General features: G+C 39.3%; 1 protein-coding gene across 1 annotated transcript; it reads left to right on the forward strand.

The window, feature by feature from the left end:
- The first annotated feature begins 2,550 nt into the window (after positions 1-2,550).
- Positions 2,551-11,327, forward strand: LOC120506744 (matrix metalloproteinase-20-like). Its single transcript, XM_039718704.1, has 5 exons — positions 2,551-2,766; positions 3,296-3,494; positions 4,079-4,204; positions 9,532-9,693; positions 11,290-11,327. Exons 1-5 carry the CDS (start codon positions 2,650-2,652, stop codon positions 11,325-11,327), a joined length of 642 nt encoding a protein of 213 aa, XP_039574638.1. The 5' UTR covers positions 2,551-2,649.
- Positions 11,328-17,194: the final 5,867 nt, after the last annotated feature.

A 17,194-nucleotide genomic window follows, 5' to 3' on the forward strand; every position in this document is an offset into this window, starting at 1 on the left:
CACCTTGGAAGACAACCCTCACTCCACTTCCTTCTTCTGCTAGCCCAGTTTTATTGATGAACATGACATTATATCTTATGGAATATTCCTTTGGAGAACTCAGGTGAATTGTCCTGGATGTGTCACTTCCCAGCCACTTTTTCACCCAGCCGCTTCCATACAGTGTGAGAGCTAAGTGTGAGCAGAGAAAGTCTTCACATTGTGGGAACACTCTTCACAATACCCAGAGCATGATGATAGAGCATCATAGATGCTGCTAAGAATAAATTTAATCTATCCCAGATAGATCCAAAACACTCACAAAGATATTTGAGCAGTTCTCGACTTGTATGAACTCTTGTCTGCATTCACACTGGGCAGAATTCAGCTGAGCCTTCTGCCCAAGTCAAATGACCAAGACAGTGATCATTCACTACTGAATCATTCATTTCTACTTCACTTTTTCATCCTAGTCATGGTCAAAGGAGACTCTGGTATTACTTTATACAGAAGTATTTTTCTCTAGAACTCAAAAGGTCTGGTGTCTGTTAATGAGTTCCACATAGTTTTATGCAGCATTCCTGATCAGAGCAGGGTTACTCTCCTCATGGCAATGTTGTAAGTCTCCTTAACAGAATTTACAGCAACTTCTATTATTAAATGTCTCTACAGTGTTACTTCAGATCTCCTTGACCTTTGTTTACACAGGTTATACTCTCCAACACAGACACAGGTTCTCTGCTGAATACGAGTCACATGACTACAATGTCATGTCAAATTATTTTTCCTGACCCATAATATTTTTTATTATTCAAGACAAAGACAAAGCAATAAAGTCTGCAAAATTCACACAGCTAAATCCAAAGAAACAGAATCTGTTCCTTTTTGATATTGATCTTATCAGAATTTGATTTATTCATGCTGATTTTGAGCCCGAAGTAATGAAAATTCTTTTCACTGAATTTTTTAAATTTCTATTCAAGCCTCAAGTTCTTCAAAGTCTTCTCACTTTTTTTTGAAAAAACAATACCAGAAATGGCAAGCTTCCAGCAGAGAATGAAGTACAGCATAGAGCTTGTCCTTTTTCATCTGGATCTTGTCTTTAAACTCTCCTTTTTAGTTTGCTCATAGCCCAGTCAAAGATATATGTAAGTTGCTCAACAGTCCATCAGCTGTGAAGCCCTCAAATTCCTCTTGTGTCTATGAGGAAATAACCAGTCCCACACACTGAAGTCATGGAGTTCAAAGTGTTTTAAACACATCCTCATCTCCTGTAACCCAGAACCTGGTCCAGATCCAACTTTATTACCACAGTCAGACATAAAGGCAGCTGTTGAGGAAGAAGGAGGTGAACCTACTCCTAGCAATAAAATGTTTAGCTTTTTTAAATCAAGCCTTAACATTTGGACATGGATTGATTTTCTGTAAGGTACAAAAACATACAGAAATGATCACATGTTGGTAACTAGGCTGTTTTCAATAGTAGGTGACAGCATCAGTCCTTTAGTAGCTGTTTCAGACATTGTTGTACACTGTAGTCCTCTCCTGCATAATTCAGCTGTGTGAGAGATAGACCATCTTTCTCTGAAATGAAATTTTTTCTGATCACATCAGTCAGAAGTATATTGGATACAAGATAACACTTCCATACACATTCAGCTACACATATAGCCATAAAGAGCTCTCCTAGTGTGAGAAATATCAACCTTCTTTTCCTATTTATGCACATTTCCTTTCAGATTAGAGGTAATATGGTCACAAAACTGCACACCCTGAGGAAAAAAAAATCATAAACCAGTCCATGGACTGGTGCTTCCAGGCCTCAAAAACTATCCAGTGGAATTTAGCAGAGTGAAGCTGGTACCAGTGTTGGCATCAGGGGGCCAGGGAGGTTACAGCTGCCCTGCTCTGTCAGTGCTTCATGCAGCTTTCTCAGGTTGCACTGGTACAGCAGGAGGTTTAAGATAGCTCCACATTTGTTAGGGAAAGCTCCTCTCTTTCCCCTGAGAGCTTTCACCTACTCTTATAAGCTGCTATATTCTATAACAAGTTCTCAAATGTGAAGAGATTCTTCTGATAGGTCATCCCCTTTGGAAAGAAAGGGACAAAGGCACCTGAGGTTCTCCTAGTTCTAGAGGGTGCTTTTAAAGAGCTGTCTTCTGAACTGCAGGAGCTACTGAAAGCTAACAGAAAGGCAGTGCTGTATGGCAGTGGTTTCAGTGAGACACTGCTCGCACCCATCTCCTCTCTGCCTCTACATCAACTGATACAGGCAGGCAGCCAAAGGGCTCTTGCAAAATGCCTTTGTGTATAAGGAACATGGGAAAAGCGCAGGGTGAAGTGATTACACAGTAACTGTACCGATAAAGTTACAGAAAGTGAATTTCCCTATGACCCTGTGGTTTCACTACTGGAATAATATGAAAAGAGAGAGACAAAGCTGGCTGCTAGCTGTGACGTGACATCAACAAGGAAGTTACAGGAAAGATTTGTTTAATATGATTTCATTTACTTCTTAGAGCATTGATGACATTACACTAACAAAACCAAAAAGTGAGTCACATGCGTAATTGCTGCTTGGAGCTATCAGGATCTATATAAGGGTTTTAGCTCTGGTCTTGGGAGACAGAAAGCCAAACCCTTTCTGCACCAGCAAGGTTCCTCATCAAGATGGGCACCGTGCACTACCTCCTGCTTTGTGCTGTCATCTTCCTGCCTGAGACTCCTGCTTTTCCAATACAACTGAGACCAGCATCATGGAGCAGCATAGATCTGGAAAAAGTAAAGGTATGTTACAAGGGGAGAAACAAAACTACATTATGAATAATCTGATTTTTGATTCCATTTCTACATTCCTTTCCGACCTGTTCATATTGTCCCTGTCTCACATTACAACAGTTTTTGCACATGTGATTTAAAACATTTTAAACGTGCTCACTAGGTAAAACCTCTGAAGGCTGACATAAAAAAGAGACCAAGTTCCAGCTGGTAAATAAAGGGGAGCATGTAATTTTAAAAATAAGTCCAATATTTTATGTGTACTGTGTTAGAAGGCTGTAGATTTGAATGCTCAGTAAATGGTGGTTACTTGACAGGGTTTCTTACTTACAGTGTTTCATTGCTGTTACAATTCTTTTTAGATATGCTGATCTCTACTACTGAGAGAGCAGAATTTGGTAAACTGAAGTGGAAAGATACAAGTAAAACTAGATATGGATGATGCAGAATGATGAAACAATTCAAACAAATGTAAAATGCAATTACCAAAACATCACAGATACACGTATTAATCTTTATTTTCCCTCTCTTCCTCTAGAGATATCTTGATACATTCTTTCCAATTTTGTCAAAAACACAACACCTAAGCATAGAAGAAAGGATTAAAGAAATGCAGAAGTTTTTCCACCTGACTGTAACTGGAAAATTAGACAAAGAAACTGAAGAAATAATGACAATGCCCAGATGTGGTATGCCTGATGACATTCATGATGAGGGAGACAGAAATTTCCGAGTTGGTTCAACTCTTATCTAACTCTTACACTTGAGGTAGTAAACATCTGCACTATGACAGAAGTAGATAATAGACCATACCTCAAGGCTGAGAATAAATGAATTTATCTCTTCAGAAACATGGTTATCTATCCCAAATCACCATCCACACTGAAAGCAGTGCAAATGAGAATGTCTGCAACTAATATTGCCCTGCACTTTTTAACATCAAACACATTCAGACATTAACAATAGTGTTGTCAAGCATTAACTACTCATTCTGAAATCATCCCTGAATGCAGCCTCAGGACCACACTTCTGACAAAAGCTCAGGCAAAATATATTCAGCTCTTCCTAAAACATGCAGCAGACCAAACTATCAAAGACAAGATTTGAACTTCAGTCATTAATATGGAGAGTGTTTCCCTAAGCCTCACTTCTCATTTTCACAACCTTGCTGCCATTGTAAGATTTTTTTGAGGACTGGCAACCAACAAAACTAGCACAAACCAACAGCATGATTCTACTTGCTGAAGTTAAATATGACAACCGATCTCATTAAATATGACAACTGATCTCATCTGATTACATTGATTTATTTCAAATGCAGCGCATGGTGATGGATCTCCTTTCGATGGAAGAGGTGGCACGCTGGCCCATGCATTCGCACCTGGAGATGGGATTGGTGGAGATGCTCATTTTGATGATGATGAGAAATGGTCAGATATCAATCAAGGTAAAGCTCACATGTGTAGATGAAAGGGGAAAGCAAATATTGTACATGTTGAAAGAACACAGCCACAGGAACTGCTTTCCATTCCTCTTCATCCTTCAGTGCTACTTCAGTACTAACATTTCTACCCTTTTCAAAGTTACCTTTATAACTATATATATGTAACTATATAACTATATATATATATAACTATACCTTTTAAAGTTACCTTTATAACTACTGGTGCTTCATCACCATAAACACCTACATAATGTCTGTTCTGTCCATCATTTAAAGCACTTTTTGCAGGCTAAACATGGACTGTGAGTCCCTGTTTCCTACATAAATTGTGAACACATAAATTGACTTGCTTCTAGGAATGAGGTCGACCATATGCAAGGACTCAGGAGATGTTTAATAAAATATTACTGTAATATATGAAAGCTTAATGATAATGGATAAAAATTCTGGGGTATCATACCAAGACAGATTGAAATAGATAAATTCTCCTGCACTTTCAATTAATTGTATTTCAAAAAGAAATGCTATACCTTTAACATCTATTTATGTGTTTCTATGCTGCAGATGTCAATTTGTTCCTCGTTGCTGCTCATGAATCTGTTTCAATTCCCATGCCCGTCCTGCCACTTCACAGTATTGACTCCTCAGAATCAGTGAGCTTCCCATATGGCTCTCACATACAGGAGGTCTCCACAGTGCTTCCTTCAGTATGGGCTGGGATGTTTTCCCAAAGGGAAAAGCTTTTCATCATCATGTCCTCCCCAACTCTCCAGAGAAGCAGGTTCGAGAAGCAGTGCACTGGCATTCCCATGATCCTTTGTGCCAAGCTTCCTTGAGTGTTTTTTAATGGATTAAAAAAAATAATAAAAAATAAAAGAAAAAAAAAGAAAGAAAGAAAGAAAGAAAGAAAGAAACAACAACAACAACGAAAAAACCCCAGGGACGCTCCCAAGGACATTCAAAGTCTTCAAAAACCACAAGGTAGACGGTGTATTTATGAATAGTTTCCAACAGATGGCTCCCTGTGCACAGAGATGAGGAGCACAAACACCAGCTCAGTGTCACTCCCAGCATCTTCACCATCTCCTAAACCAGTGTTACCCAGTACAAGGAACGACCTTCAGCCAGCCCCCAGAGGGAATGTGGTGCTCACAGCAGGGAATATGTTGCTCACACTACAAAACTCCGAGAACACACAACACCTCTGAGAGCAAATATATCAACACTCTGACCAGTGACTATTGAACTAATACTGTGGATACTTATAAAAAATTTGGTTTAACATGCTCTGGTCAGATCTGTTTTTATCTCAATCCTTCCTGCCTCATGTTGCGTGGTCCAAAAAGGACTGACACCGTTCAACCCAACAGGTAACCAAGCACCACACTCACTATGCACCCCTCAGTGGGATGTGGAGAGAAATGCAGAAAAGAAGGTAAAATACATGGGTGGAGACAAAGGCAATTCAATAAGACAGAAAAGGAAGGGGAAATAAAAATAAATAGTCAACACAAATAGAAGAAAGCAAAAGAAAGTAGAAGAAATGTCAAGGGAGAAGAATATGAAGAAGAAGAGGAGGATGAAGAAGAAGGAAGAAGAACAAGAACAAGAAGAGGAAGAAGAGGAGGAAGAAGAAGGGGAGAAAGAAGAAGAAGAGAAAGAAAAATAGGAGCAAGAAGCAGAAGATGAAGATGAAGAAGACAAAGATGAAGACAAAGATGACAAAGAAGAAGACAAAGAAGAAGAAGAGGAAGAAGAGGAAGAGAAATAGGAATAGGATATACAAAGCAAATTATGAACAATGCAGTTATTCACCACCCACAGACCAGCACCCAGGCAGTGCACAAGAAGAAACCTCTGGCCAGCTTTCCCTCTAGTTTTTACACCGAATATGACATCCTATGGTATGGAATATCCCTTGGCCAATTTGGGTCCCAGCTGTGTCCCCTTCCAGCTTCTTATGCCCCCCAGCCTGCTCAGGGCTGGGCTGCTGTGAGAAGCTGAAGAGTCCCCACTGAATGTAAAGGCTGCTGAGCAAATACCAAAGGATCAGTGCAATATCAACATTAGTTTGAAAATGCTCCCGTCAGTAATCAGCCATTTCTTCCACACAAAGCTCAAAGATGAAGTAGCTGGTGCTAAGTGTGGATATTATTCTGGGGGCACAGCTGTCTTCAGGTGAGAAAAAACTTGAAGACCCAGAATAGAGAGATAAATAGCCTTAATACAGATCCAATCTGTATTAAAGGCTATGAAGAAGAGCTCTCTAGGCTATGTGGATGCTCAGTCCAAATGGGTTGACCTGGAAAGATGCAAGATTGACAGAAAATACCCTCTGTTCCCTTGGCCAAAGTCCCCACAGGGAACCAAACACAAAACAGAGACACACCATGATCTCTATTAAGCTCAAGTCACTTGCTAAAGCTTTATAAAGAGAAAACAGCCATGGAAAACAGGCTTTATCAAAGACTCTCCAGAAAAAAACACTCCTAAGGCCACACAGAACAATTCATGTACAGTGCTGGAAAAGAGACTCTATCAAATGAAGCCAGGAGAACAAACATTTGACTGAAAGCAGCTGGTTTGTTTTCTAGTGTAAAATTAACATCCTTATGAATTGAGACAAATGCAGTAGAACCCAGAAGTGTATTGCTAGGAATACTATCCTGGCAATGGGATGCATCTGAGAGACAGCTTCCTGCGACCACATGAGGTGACTGGCCTGCAGTAGGGCCAGCACTGGTGGCAGTGAGGCACCCTTGTGTCTTGAAGGATCCATCTCAAGAGAGGCAGCAGCCCCCAGTTAGCATCACCACAGCAAGTGAAATAAAATAGAAGCCAGGAATTTTGACCTTAGAGACAGCCACTGACGAGGCTGCCAGAAGCATTTTACTGCCTGTTGAGCTCCTGTTGCCTTTCCATCCCCATAAGGGACCTCTCCTTTGGGGAAAAGCGCTGCCATCGGCACACCGAACCCTGCTCAGCAGAGGGGAACTGCGCAGCATTTGCCTCCGCCTAGTGGCACCGCTCGGCAAACTGCTCTGGCTTTGCCCCTGGTGTAAAGTGTGCCTTGTCTGCCAGCACACAGCTGGGCAGGCGCTACCACACACACCATCGCTGGGGGAAAGCAGAGACAACAGCAAATCCAGCAACCTTCTTTCTTCCCTTTATCCCACTGCATTCCGTGTCAGCTTTTACATGCTCTCTCAAACACACATCTAGGCACCTTAGGTTACTCAAATAGCAACTTGTCCCTTCTTTTCCATACCAAAGAAGAAATGGCTAACCACAACATATTTTGGTTCGTTGGGAATTTGAATCTTGCTTTCACTACTGTTCTTTTAAATAAAATGATTTTTAAATTCTTCTTTGCTGTTCCAGATAGTACAACAAGCAGCAAATGAATTCTCAAATGTCTTAACATTTCTCATGGGTCCTTTGACCATGCATGTTTAAAGGATAAGCTCTACTCCTGCACTATCTAGAAAAGCTATTTTGGCAACTTACCCAATCACTTACGTACCCTGAGCCCACTCCATCAACATGGACTGATATTCTGAGAGGGCAAAATCAATACCTGCTATACCTGGTATTAACAAGGGAATAAGATCTCAGAAAAAGAAAATTAATTATATCATCAGCCTTAGCAATGCTTATTAAAGCTGCTACACATGAAAAGTTCACAGATATGGGATGGGAAAGACCTGATGAGATGAAAAAATGCAAGTGTGTCCGTCCCCAGTGATATCCTCTTGAATTTTTCTTCACAGTGTAAACTGCAAATTTAATGCCAAATCTTTCATCTTCTAATTTAAAGCATATGAATAGATATTATTCTTTTTTATTTTTTCAAAATTATATCTTCAACAAAACAGAATGCTCTTAATGGCATCATTATGCTTTTTTTCAGTTTCAGCAATGCCTCTATGAAGTGGCTCCATTAACATCAATGGAATTATTTGGGATTCATCTCTTAGAGTAAAAATGTCAGCAAAGGACTAGAGAAAATATTATCTATTTTGGCTATTTTTTACAGCAGGAACCACCACAAGCCAGGTAATCACTCTTTGTTGAAGAAGGCTGAGGAAAATTATTAAGGGGTAAAAATTGTTACTGTTTTCTCTCAGCCCTAAAAGTAAAGTTAACAGACAATAAAACAAAAATCATAGAGAGAAGCAGCAGGCTGCTCAAGTGTACAGAACAATATACACAGGAAAAATATGCACATCAGGAAAACAGAAAACATTAGAGGTCTTCTACTTGGCCACATGAAATGATCTGACAGAGCTGCTGTACTGTGGGCAGCGAGAGAGTCACTATTTCTTGCAACTCAAAAAAAAAGACTATCCCAAGAAAATCTTGCGGAAGATTTTCAAAGAAGAAGGATATATTATCACGTAGCAAGCAAGACAACTCTGAAATTCAATCAAAGCATATTCAATGGAAATGGTGACACAAATTTATACAAGGAATTTAGAAAGTGAGTCACATATAAAATTGCTGATTGGCACTGTCAGGATCTATATAAGGGTTTTAGCGCTGGTCTTGGGAGACAGAAAGTAAAACTCTTTCTTCTCCAGCAAGGCTCCTCATCAAGATGGGCACCGTGCACTACCTCCTGCTTTGTGCTGTCATATTCCAGATCTCCTTTCGATGGAAGAGGTAAAATACTGGCCCATGCATTTCTACCTGGAAAAAGGCGGAGTGGAGATGCTCATTTTGATGATGATGAGAAATGGTCAGATGTCAATCAAGGTAAAGCTCACATGTGTAGATGAAAGGGGAAAGCAAATATTGTACATGTTGGAAGAACACAGCCACAGGAACTGCTTTCCATTCCTCTTCATCCTTCAGTGCTACTTCAGTACTAATATTTCTATCCTTTTCAACTACCTTTATAACTACTAGTGCTTCATTACCATGAACACCTGCATAATGTCTGTTCTGTCCATCATTTAAAGCACTTTTTGCAGGCTAAACACAGACTGTGAGCCCCTGTTTCCTACATAAATTTTGAACAGGTAGATTGACTTGCTTCTAGGAATGAGGTTGACCAAAAGTAGAATCCAAAAGAGACTCAGGGTCTCTAAATACATATGCAAGGAATCAGTAGATTTTTTTTATAAAATATTACAGCTATATGTAAAAGCTCAACAATAATGGATCAAAAGCCTGGGGTCTCATTCCAAGATGGATTGAAATACATAAATTCTCCTGCACTTTCAATTTATTGTATTTTAAAAAGTCATTTGAAGCAATTGTAAAAAGTCAATTGTAAATCAATTGTATTTCATAACTTTAACATCCATTTATGTGTTTCTATGTTGCAGATATCAATTTGTTCCTCGTTGCTGCTCATGAATTTGGCCATTCTTTGGGACTCACCCATTCCAGTGACCGTGGATCTCTCATGTACCCTTACTACTCATATCAGAACCCGAAAACTTTCACACTTCCAGAAGAGGACAAGCGAAGAATTCAGAAGTTATATGGTAAACATAATTAAATTTGATTTTTAACACAAAACCCCCTGAGGTACAGCTTTCACTCTCCCTGATTGCTAGGGCCTCATCAAATTACCAGAAAGAAATACAATCTCAGAAAAATAAAATTAATTATATCAGCAGTCTTAGCAATGTTTATTGAAGGTGTTACATATAAATGTTCATAGATATGTGAGGGGAATGACCTGAAGAACTACAAAAAGTGTAAATATGCTCTACCCCCGTGATGTCCTCTTGAATTTTTCTTCACAGTGTAAACTGCAAATTTAATCCCAAATCTTTCATCTTCAAATTTAAAGCATATGAATATATAATTTTCTTTTTTGTTTTTTTTAATAAAATAATTATCTTCAACAAAACCTGCCTCATACAGGATGCTCTTAATGGCTCTCATTATGGTGTTTTCAGTTTCCAAAATGCCACTATGAAGTAGCACCATTGACATCAATGGAATTATTTGGGATTCACGTTAGAGTAAAAATGTTAGCAAAGGACTATAGAAAATATTTTCTGGTTTGGCTATTTTTACTGCAAGAACCATCACAAGCTACAGGTAATCACTCCTTGTTGGAGAAGGCTGAGGAAAATTATTAAGGGGTGAAAATTGTTACTGTTTTTTCTCAGCCCTAAAGTTTACAGACAATAAAACAGGAATCATAGAGAGAAGCAGCAGGCTGCTCAGGTGTATAGAAAAATATGGAAGTCTATCCACATCAGGAAAACAGAAAACATTAGAGGTCTTCTACTTGGCCACATGAAATGATCTGACAGAGCTGCTGTACTGTGGGCAGTGAGAGAATCACTATTTCTTGCATTTCAAAAAGAAACACACTCCCAGTAAAACATTGTGGAACATTTTAAAAGAAGAATTAGGTACATTTTTACACAGTAAGAAATTCAGTTATGGAATTCATTAACACATAGTATTCAATGACAGTGGTGACCCAAATTCATAAATGGAATTTGGAAGGTTTAGATATATTTTTGTAGCATAACAGCTACTAAGCATGAGGCTATGGTAGGAAGTAGTGCCTCACTGTTTTGCTGAATTACAAAGGAAGGATCCATCTAAATTGACCCGGTTGTGCTAACATTGCAAGACTTTCTATAGGGAAAAGGAAGCACCTTGTCTACTAAGGCTGGTTAAGGAGTGCATCTAACATTTCAGTGACTGCCTCACATTAGAAGATCACCTGGATCTACTTATCTACCAAGATTTCAAATTCTTTTCTTGGAAATGACTTGGGACAGAAACACTGCCCAACACCAAGGCACACCACCCTGTTCCAAAGGCCATAATGAGGCTGAAAGGGATCTGTGGTACTGCTGTGGCCTTTCTCTAGATGAGTTCTTGCCTCAAAGCAGAGATATCTAGGAGCAAAGTAAGGTGGTGCCAAAAAAGCAGTTTGCATTCAACATCAATGGACACAGTTCAGGCATGAGTTACAGAACACAGTATGAGTAAGCATCCTCACAGGAATGCCAAGAGCATCGGAATACCTTTCCATTAGCTGCTGTTTGTGCAAAAATCCTGAAGGTAAAACTGAATCTCTAATGTTAAATATCTTTTGTTTTCAATTACAGGACAGCATGGTAGTGCTCCTGACTGCATACTTCTTTAGACAATAAATTCACTCCAAGTTCAACCAGTACTCTGAAATGAATCGTTCCCCAACTAAAAATCAATTTGTGCATTACAAATATGAGATTCATAAAAGATCAAAAACAATGTTCTTGTCATTTGTGACTGGACATAGGATGAGGAACAGCCTGAATCAGTACAGTCTCATCTTTCCTTAAAGGCAATCACTCTCATTATAATCGTAGTGTTTATGCCTAACAAACCCTTTCTTTCTCAGAATGGTTACAACAACTCACAGCAGTTAATGATGAAAGGCAAAAGTATTGCAAAATACACTAAAAGATTTCCTAGTGTTACTTTAATGCTCCCAATGTGGCTCTATTTTTGAATATTTGGGGGAATATGCAGTATGAACTGACATTGCTTTGAGCTTGAAAAATATACAAAAATGGTGGTGTTGTTGGTAATTTGGCTCAGCAGAGAAATTTTTGCCTCAAAATTCTTGTAAAATTTTCTAGGTGTTCCAAATATGGATGGAAAGAGCAGTAGAAGAGGTGGGAAAAAATCATAATGAGCTGAATTTAACTTTTTCTCTCTGATTATGTTATTTTCTTCATTCCTACCTTCATTGCCAGAAACAGGAATAAGGATTGATTCTTTGCATAAAAATATTAAGGCTTTTACCTCCTGGGAGCAAAAAGTTAGGTAATAATTTGAGAAGAAGTCAAAATGCTGGCACTACTCTAATACTGGCACAATATTCTTTTAAGTGTGCCTTAACTTTGCAAAAGAACCACTGAGTTCTCCTTGAGAATTTTCCAAACCATTAGGTGATCATCCAGTCCTGATTCAAAAATACACAATTTTAATTTAGCAGTGAGTAGAATACTTTATGATAATAAGAAATATGATCAAGGAAAAAAATCACTTTTCTTATTCATGTTTGCTACGGGTATGAAACAGAATGTTTGTATCATATCACTATCAGGCTGCATCCATAGTTCCAACAGCTCAGAGTTCATACACACTGCAAATCACCATCAAAAAGGATGGATGATTAATGGTAAGTACTTCCCACTGAGTACTTCCCACATTTGCTCCCACAATATGACGTCTACAGTGCAGAAATCTGGATGTGGGATGCTCTGTACACACTCCCTCTATGGAAAATAAGGAATGAGACCACCTATTTGGAAGTGTCTGCCAGCTGTGCAGATCTAAGCTGCTTGCCAGGTCAGCTCAATAACTTCTCCATGTTCTCTCATACAACCTTTAGAAAAGTCCACACAAATTCCACCTCCCATTACACTGCCCATCTTCATATCCTGGTTTAACACTGGGTTTCAACAAAAAGGTGCTTAGGATTCCAGCACACCTATCACTTAATGCACTAATCCTAACCTTTGTACGCTGTCAACCTGAAATTTTTATTACCCTACTATCTCTTAGCTCTTATTTCTGTTGTAAATCTTTCGGTTGTTAGCTGTGCTTTCGTCATGTTTATATGGTACCTAAAATGATTTGCCCTCTGTTCTGTTTGTTTGGCCTCCTTGCTATTACAGAAGAGGAAGCAGTAAAAAATAATATTCACCCCTTTCCCACAAATTAATTACATGCTAGAAGTAGTACCTTGGCACTAGTTTATTCCTTGGCACTAGTTTATTTAACAATCTAAAAAATCACCTAGCAAGAACTTCAATGTGAATACCCTGGAAGTGCCTGATCAGACCAAACACTGATTTTAAAAGGATCCTGTATCCAGAGTATTTTTGTCAATCTGATTGACATTCTTCCAGACACCTGTAGCATCTGCACTTCACATGTAAAATGCTGCCACTATATCTATTTGAATAAAATATATTGCAGTGCAATCTACCCATTCATTCTGAGAATACCACAGTTTTTTCACATCTTTAATTCCATTTATTACTCATGAGATCAAAGTTCTATTTTACCAAGCAAACGATGCACTGAACATGCATGAAAGTAACCAGAAGTTTTATAAATCAAGCCTTAAGTGCCTAAATGCTTTTTTTATGTCAAGCAGTAATTTAAAGAGTTGAAAAAGAAACATCACCTGGTAATTTGTGCCATAAGAGAAGTACAAACTGTGAAAGTTACACTATTCCCTGTTGGCACTTCATTTCTAGGTTATGTCTATAAAGCACAGGAAAATCTTTGCAATTACTTCAAATTTAATTTCAGGTATCAGATTATATAAACTGTGCATTCACAAGTTGATGTGCATCATCCACAGCCACAGATGCTTTGAAGTGTACCTGCTCCAGCATTGGCCACAATCCCTTCTATAATCACTGCCAGAGAGGCTTCGAGATATGTTCTGCTGGGCACTTGGCCACGGTCACAGGTGTTTTGGGGTGTCCTGATCTTGAATGGATTCATCCACAGGTCACAGTCCCCTCAATCCGAGTTCCCACTGGAGATCCAGCCCGTCCAGCACAGCCATACAGAGAGCAATGATGCTCAGGCCATCTGCCAGCCCAGACACATTTCCATTGCTGCTATCAAACTGTTCCCAGGCACAGCAGAGCCAGACGACAGCCAGCAAAACACTACAGCAAGTAGCAAAAGTAAAAAGCAGCCATTAATGAGCACTGGGCTCTAATATACAGTCAGGCAAGCCAGCACAGGGGTCTGTCAATCAATAGCTAAATAGCAAGAAGAGCTATTAATTCAATCTCACACATTCCAATGAAATCAGTCGTTATCGCAAACCCTTTGAGCCCCCTCATTAGGTGTCAAAAAAGACTGCTGTCATTTAACCTCAGAGGATTTCCAGGAATTTGTGTCAGCAAAAGACTTAAATGAAAAAAGTGAGAATAAGAGAGGATGGATGTACAGGCAGCCACAGTGAGAAGTTCGGATATTTGGAATAGTTGTCTCAAAGTACCAAGTGTTACTGATGGAAAACAGCTTCTTGTGATACTGATTTTTCCCTTCTTGAGTCCTGCAGCACATTTTTTCAGTTCAGGACCAAAGTCTGATATTTCACCCTGGCTGGTTGAGGAGAATGTGCTTTCCAGCTGCTTTGTGTCATTGCTACAGTATTGGCCATGTGTGCCAATATCAAGGCACTCACAATGAGCAGTGTATCAAAACCCCAAAGGAGTTTGCAGCTCACAAACTGTTAATTCCCTTAAAGGTGACCCAATTTGTCAAACAAAATGATGGCCTGACCAAACTAATTCCAGTATAAATACTTCGTCTTACTATTATGGTAGATTTGAGCAGAAACAGAAGTAAATCCTCTGGAATGTAAAACATTTACAAAATGGAGACTCACATTGCAGCATATTGCAGCAGTGACCTAGATCACTTGCATTTTCATAGCAACAACAGACATATCTGCAGTATTGGCCTAAAATACATCACTCATAATTACTACCTGGAAAAAAGGATTCAGTTGAAGTGGATGAAAGCATTTTAAGACCATCAATACTGAAAGCAAAAATTTAAAAAATCAGTGAGCACAAGCCAGCCTCAGCTCCAGTACAAATACAAGAGGGCAAAATACTCCTTGCAACAGCAGCAGTCATGCATGACCCGCAAAGGCCAGAATTAGGGCTCAGGCTCTTTTTGAGCTGATGAAATTGTCATAATGCAAAGCCAAGCCAACAGATTGGTAAGAAAATCAGGATAGTTTAGCAATGAACACTGTAAGGTACTGATGCTTCATGTGGCCACTGCTTCTTAAAAAAAATACGGCTAATCATGGTTGTGTAAATATAATTTAGAACTTAATTCCTTACTTAAAAAAAAAGGCATGAAGAATCCCAGATTTGCTAACGGTCTGGATTAAGGAGATTGACATTTTGATCAACTTGTGTTCTTATCTCTCCTTCTACAAAGCTCAGGTGTTAATTTTACATTGCAAAGAAGCACGGATTAAAGCTGTTCTTGCTAGTATTTCAGCAAAACCCATTGCATGTTCCTGTCTTTTCCTGATTGAAATACTTTGCTGTAAACTAGCAGTGTTGCTCTAACTCCAACATCTAAGAATATAAAAATTACATGGGATGTGAAGCAAAGTGTCATCTATTATGTTTGGAATAAGACATTTAGGGGTGGAGAATAAAAACTAATTTAAAAGTGGGACCTGTACAGAGCAAACACCAAGCCAAGTACAGCCTGGGAGTGACTGCTCTGGTTGTAACTTAAATTAACATTCCTTCAGAGAGCAAGACAGCTCATCAAGTATGTCAGCTAGGAGAGATGAGAGATTATAGAAGTGAACTTCCATGGCACAACAATGGGATACCAGCTGATGAGATGTACAGAAAACTGCAGTGCTCATAAAACTTTTCCTGATCAAATACTGAGTCCACAGTTTTGAATACTGACTGGAATTGGCATTTTGGGTTCCCAGGTTTGTCTTTGTAGGTCTTTCCTGAGGAGCAGGTTTCACCATGTGAATAAAAATAGTTTTCCTTCTTCAAGCTGGGTGGTCTGAGATGTTTATGTTTAGGGTGTTTAGGTTTTTGATAATGTTGTTGCGAGGCTTTAATTTATAATCCTTGTGTGAATGTCCTAAGAGTTACACATCTACCTCAACAACACAAAAACAACTCTTACCAATCAAGGACATTCCTCTAAGAGGTCAGATTGTACCTCTGAATGAACTGCCTTCAGGCACTTCTGTCAAGGCTCTGAGTGCTCTGACAAGCCTAAACTGGTAACAATGAGCCCTGAGTCCTGACCAGTCTCACCTGTGACCTCCGTGCACATGTCTATGCTCATTCTCTCAGCAGCTCAATTTCAGCTCTTGCCTGAGCCTTCAGTCCCTGCCTAAGCTGCAGTAGTGCCTGTCCCCAGCTGTGCAGATTTAGAGACTGGTTTTGCTAAAGGGACTCCAGACTGACAAAGGTGGTAGCCTTATATCATGTCCCTTGGAATGACATTAGATTTATGACATAGTCCTATTTCTAAGCCCTGTCCTGCTGTTCCTTCCCAACTGGACTCCCAGGATCAGGCTCATCACCTTGACTGGGGATGCTGTTGGACTCTGTCATTATCACCATCCTGCCCTGCTCAGCTCCTGTGGAAATGCACCAGGTGAGCTCCTGTGGTTACCATCAGCACCCATTCTCACTGCTCCCTGCCACTGGATATCATACAAAATTGAGGGGGGAAATTCACCAGTCATGTCTTCATATGGGAATCTGTATGGGAAATCATTATTTACACCATGTACCAAAAGCGTATGATTACTCCTATTAAGTTTTCCCAGAATGTTTCCTTCACAGTGTAGGAACAACTTCCAGCTATCCCAACACTTTGAAATTCAGCTCCCACAAAACAACAAACACCAAAATGAAACAAAACCACACAAAGCAATCAACACAAGAACTTCCAGCACCTCTGCCTTTACGCAGCAAAGATTCTGTGCAACTGTGCCTCAGTGCCTGCTAACTCATCACTTCTAGGTTAGCTACACTCCTATCTCCCACAATCCCATGACTGTTCTTTGTTCCATCTATCTTAACTACTCTTTTCCTGCAGATACGCAAGTTAAGCAATGTTAATTAGGGTATTCCCAAATAAATTGTTTCCAGTCTGGTTAAGCCTGATATTCACCGGAGTTGTGCAAGAGCTGAAAGACTTAGATATGTTAAAGATATGGATATATGTTATATAGAGATATATCCTCTAAATGTATGTTAGTTTATTAAATTACTATTGTTTTTCTCACTCTAATTTTGCCTCTGTAACCAGAGGCCCTTATACTATGTAACAGATGGATTACTAGTATTTCTAAGCTTTTCTGGAATTAGACTAGCTGGAGATACTAGTCCTACAGCCATCATAAAGAAAAGTTTTGGAGGATCATCTCAGAAAATCCACAGTAAAAAGGTGCATACTGATCCTTGGGTACCTTAGTCATGAAAA

This window comes from Passer montanus, unplaced genomic scaffold (genome assembly GCF_014805655.1).
Source record: "Passer montanus isolate IOZ18808 unplaced genomic scaffold, ASM1480565v1 scaffold4, whole genome shotgun sequence".
NCBI classification, from domain to species: Eukaryota; Metazoa; Chordata; class Aves; order Passeriformes; family Passeridae; genus Passer; species Passer montanus.

Bases quoted from the DNA above. Each gene is read 5' to 3' on its own strand.
- LOC120506744 (XM_039718704.1), top strand. From the start codon at position 2,650: ATGGGCACCGTGCACTACCTCCTGCTTTGTGCTGTCATCTTCCTGCCT. The intron at 2,767-3,295 runs GTATGTTACAAG...CTCTTCCTCTAG, and splicing joins TAGATCTGGAAAAAGTAAAG to AGATATCTTGATACATTCTT. The intron at 4,205-9,531 runs GTAAAGCTCACA...TCTATGTTGCAG, and splicing joins ATGGTCAGATATCAATCAAG to ATATCAATTTGTTCCTCGTT.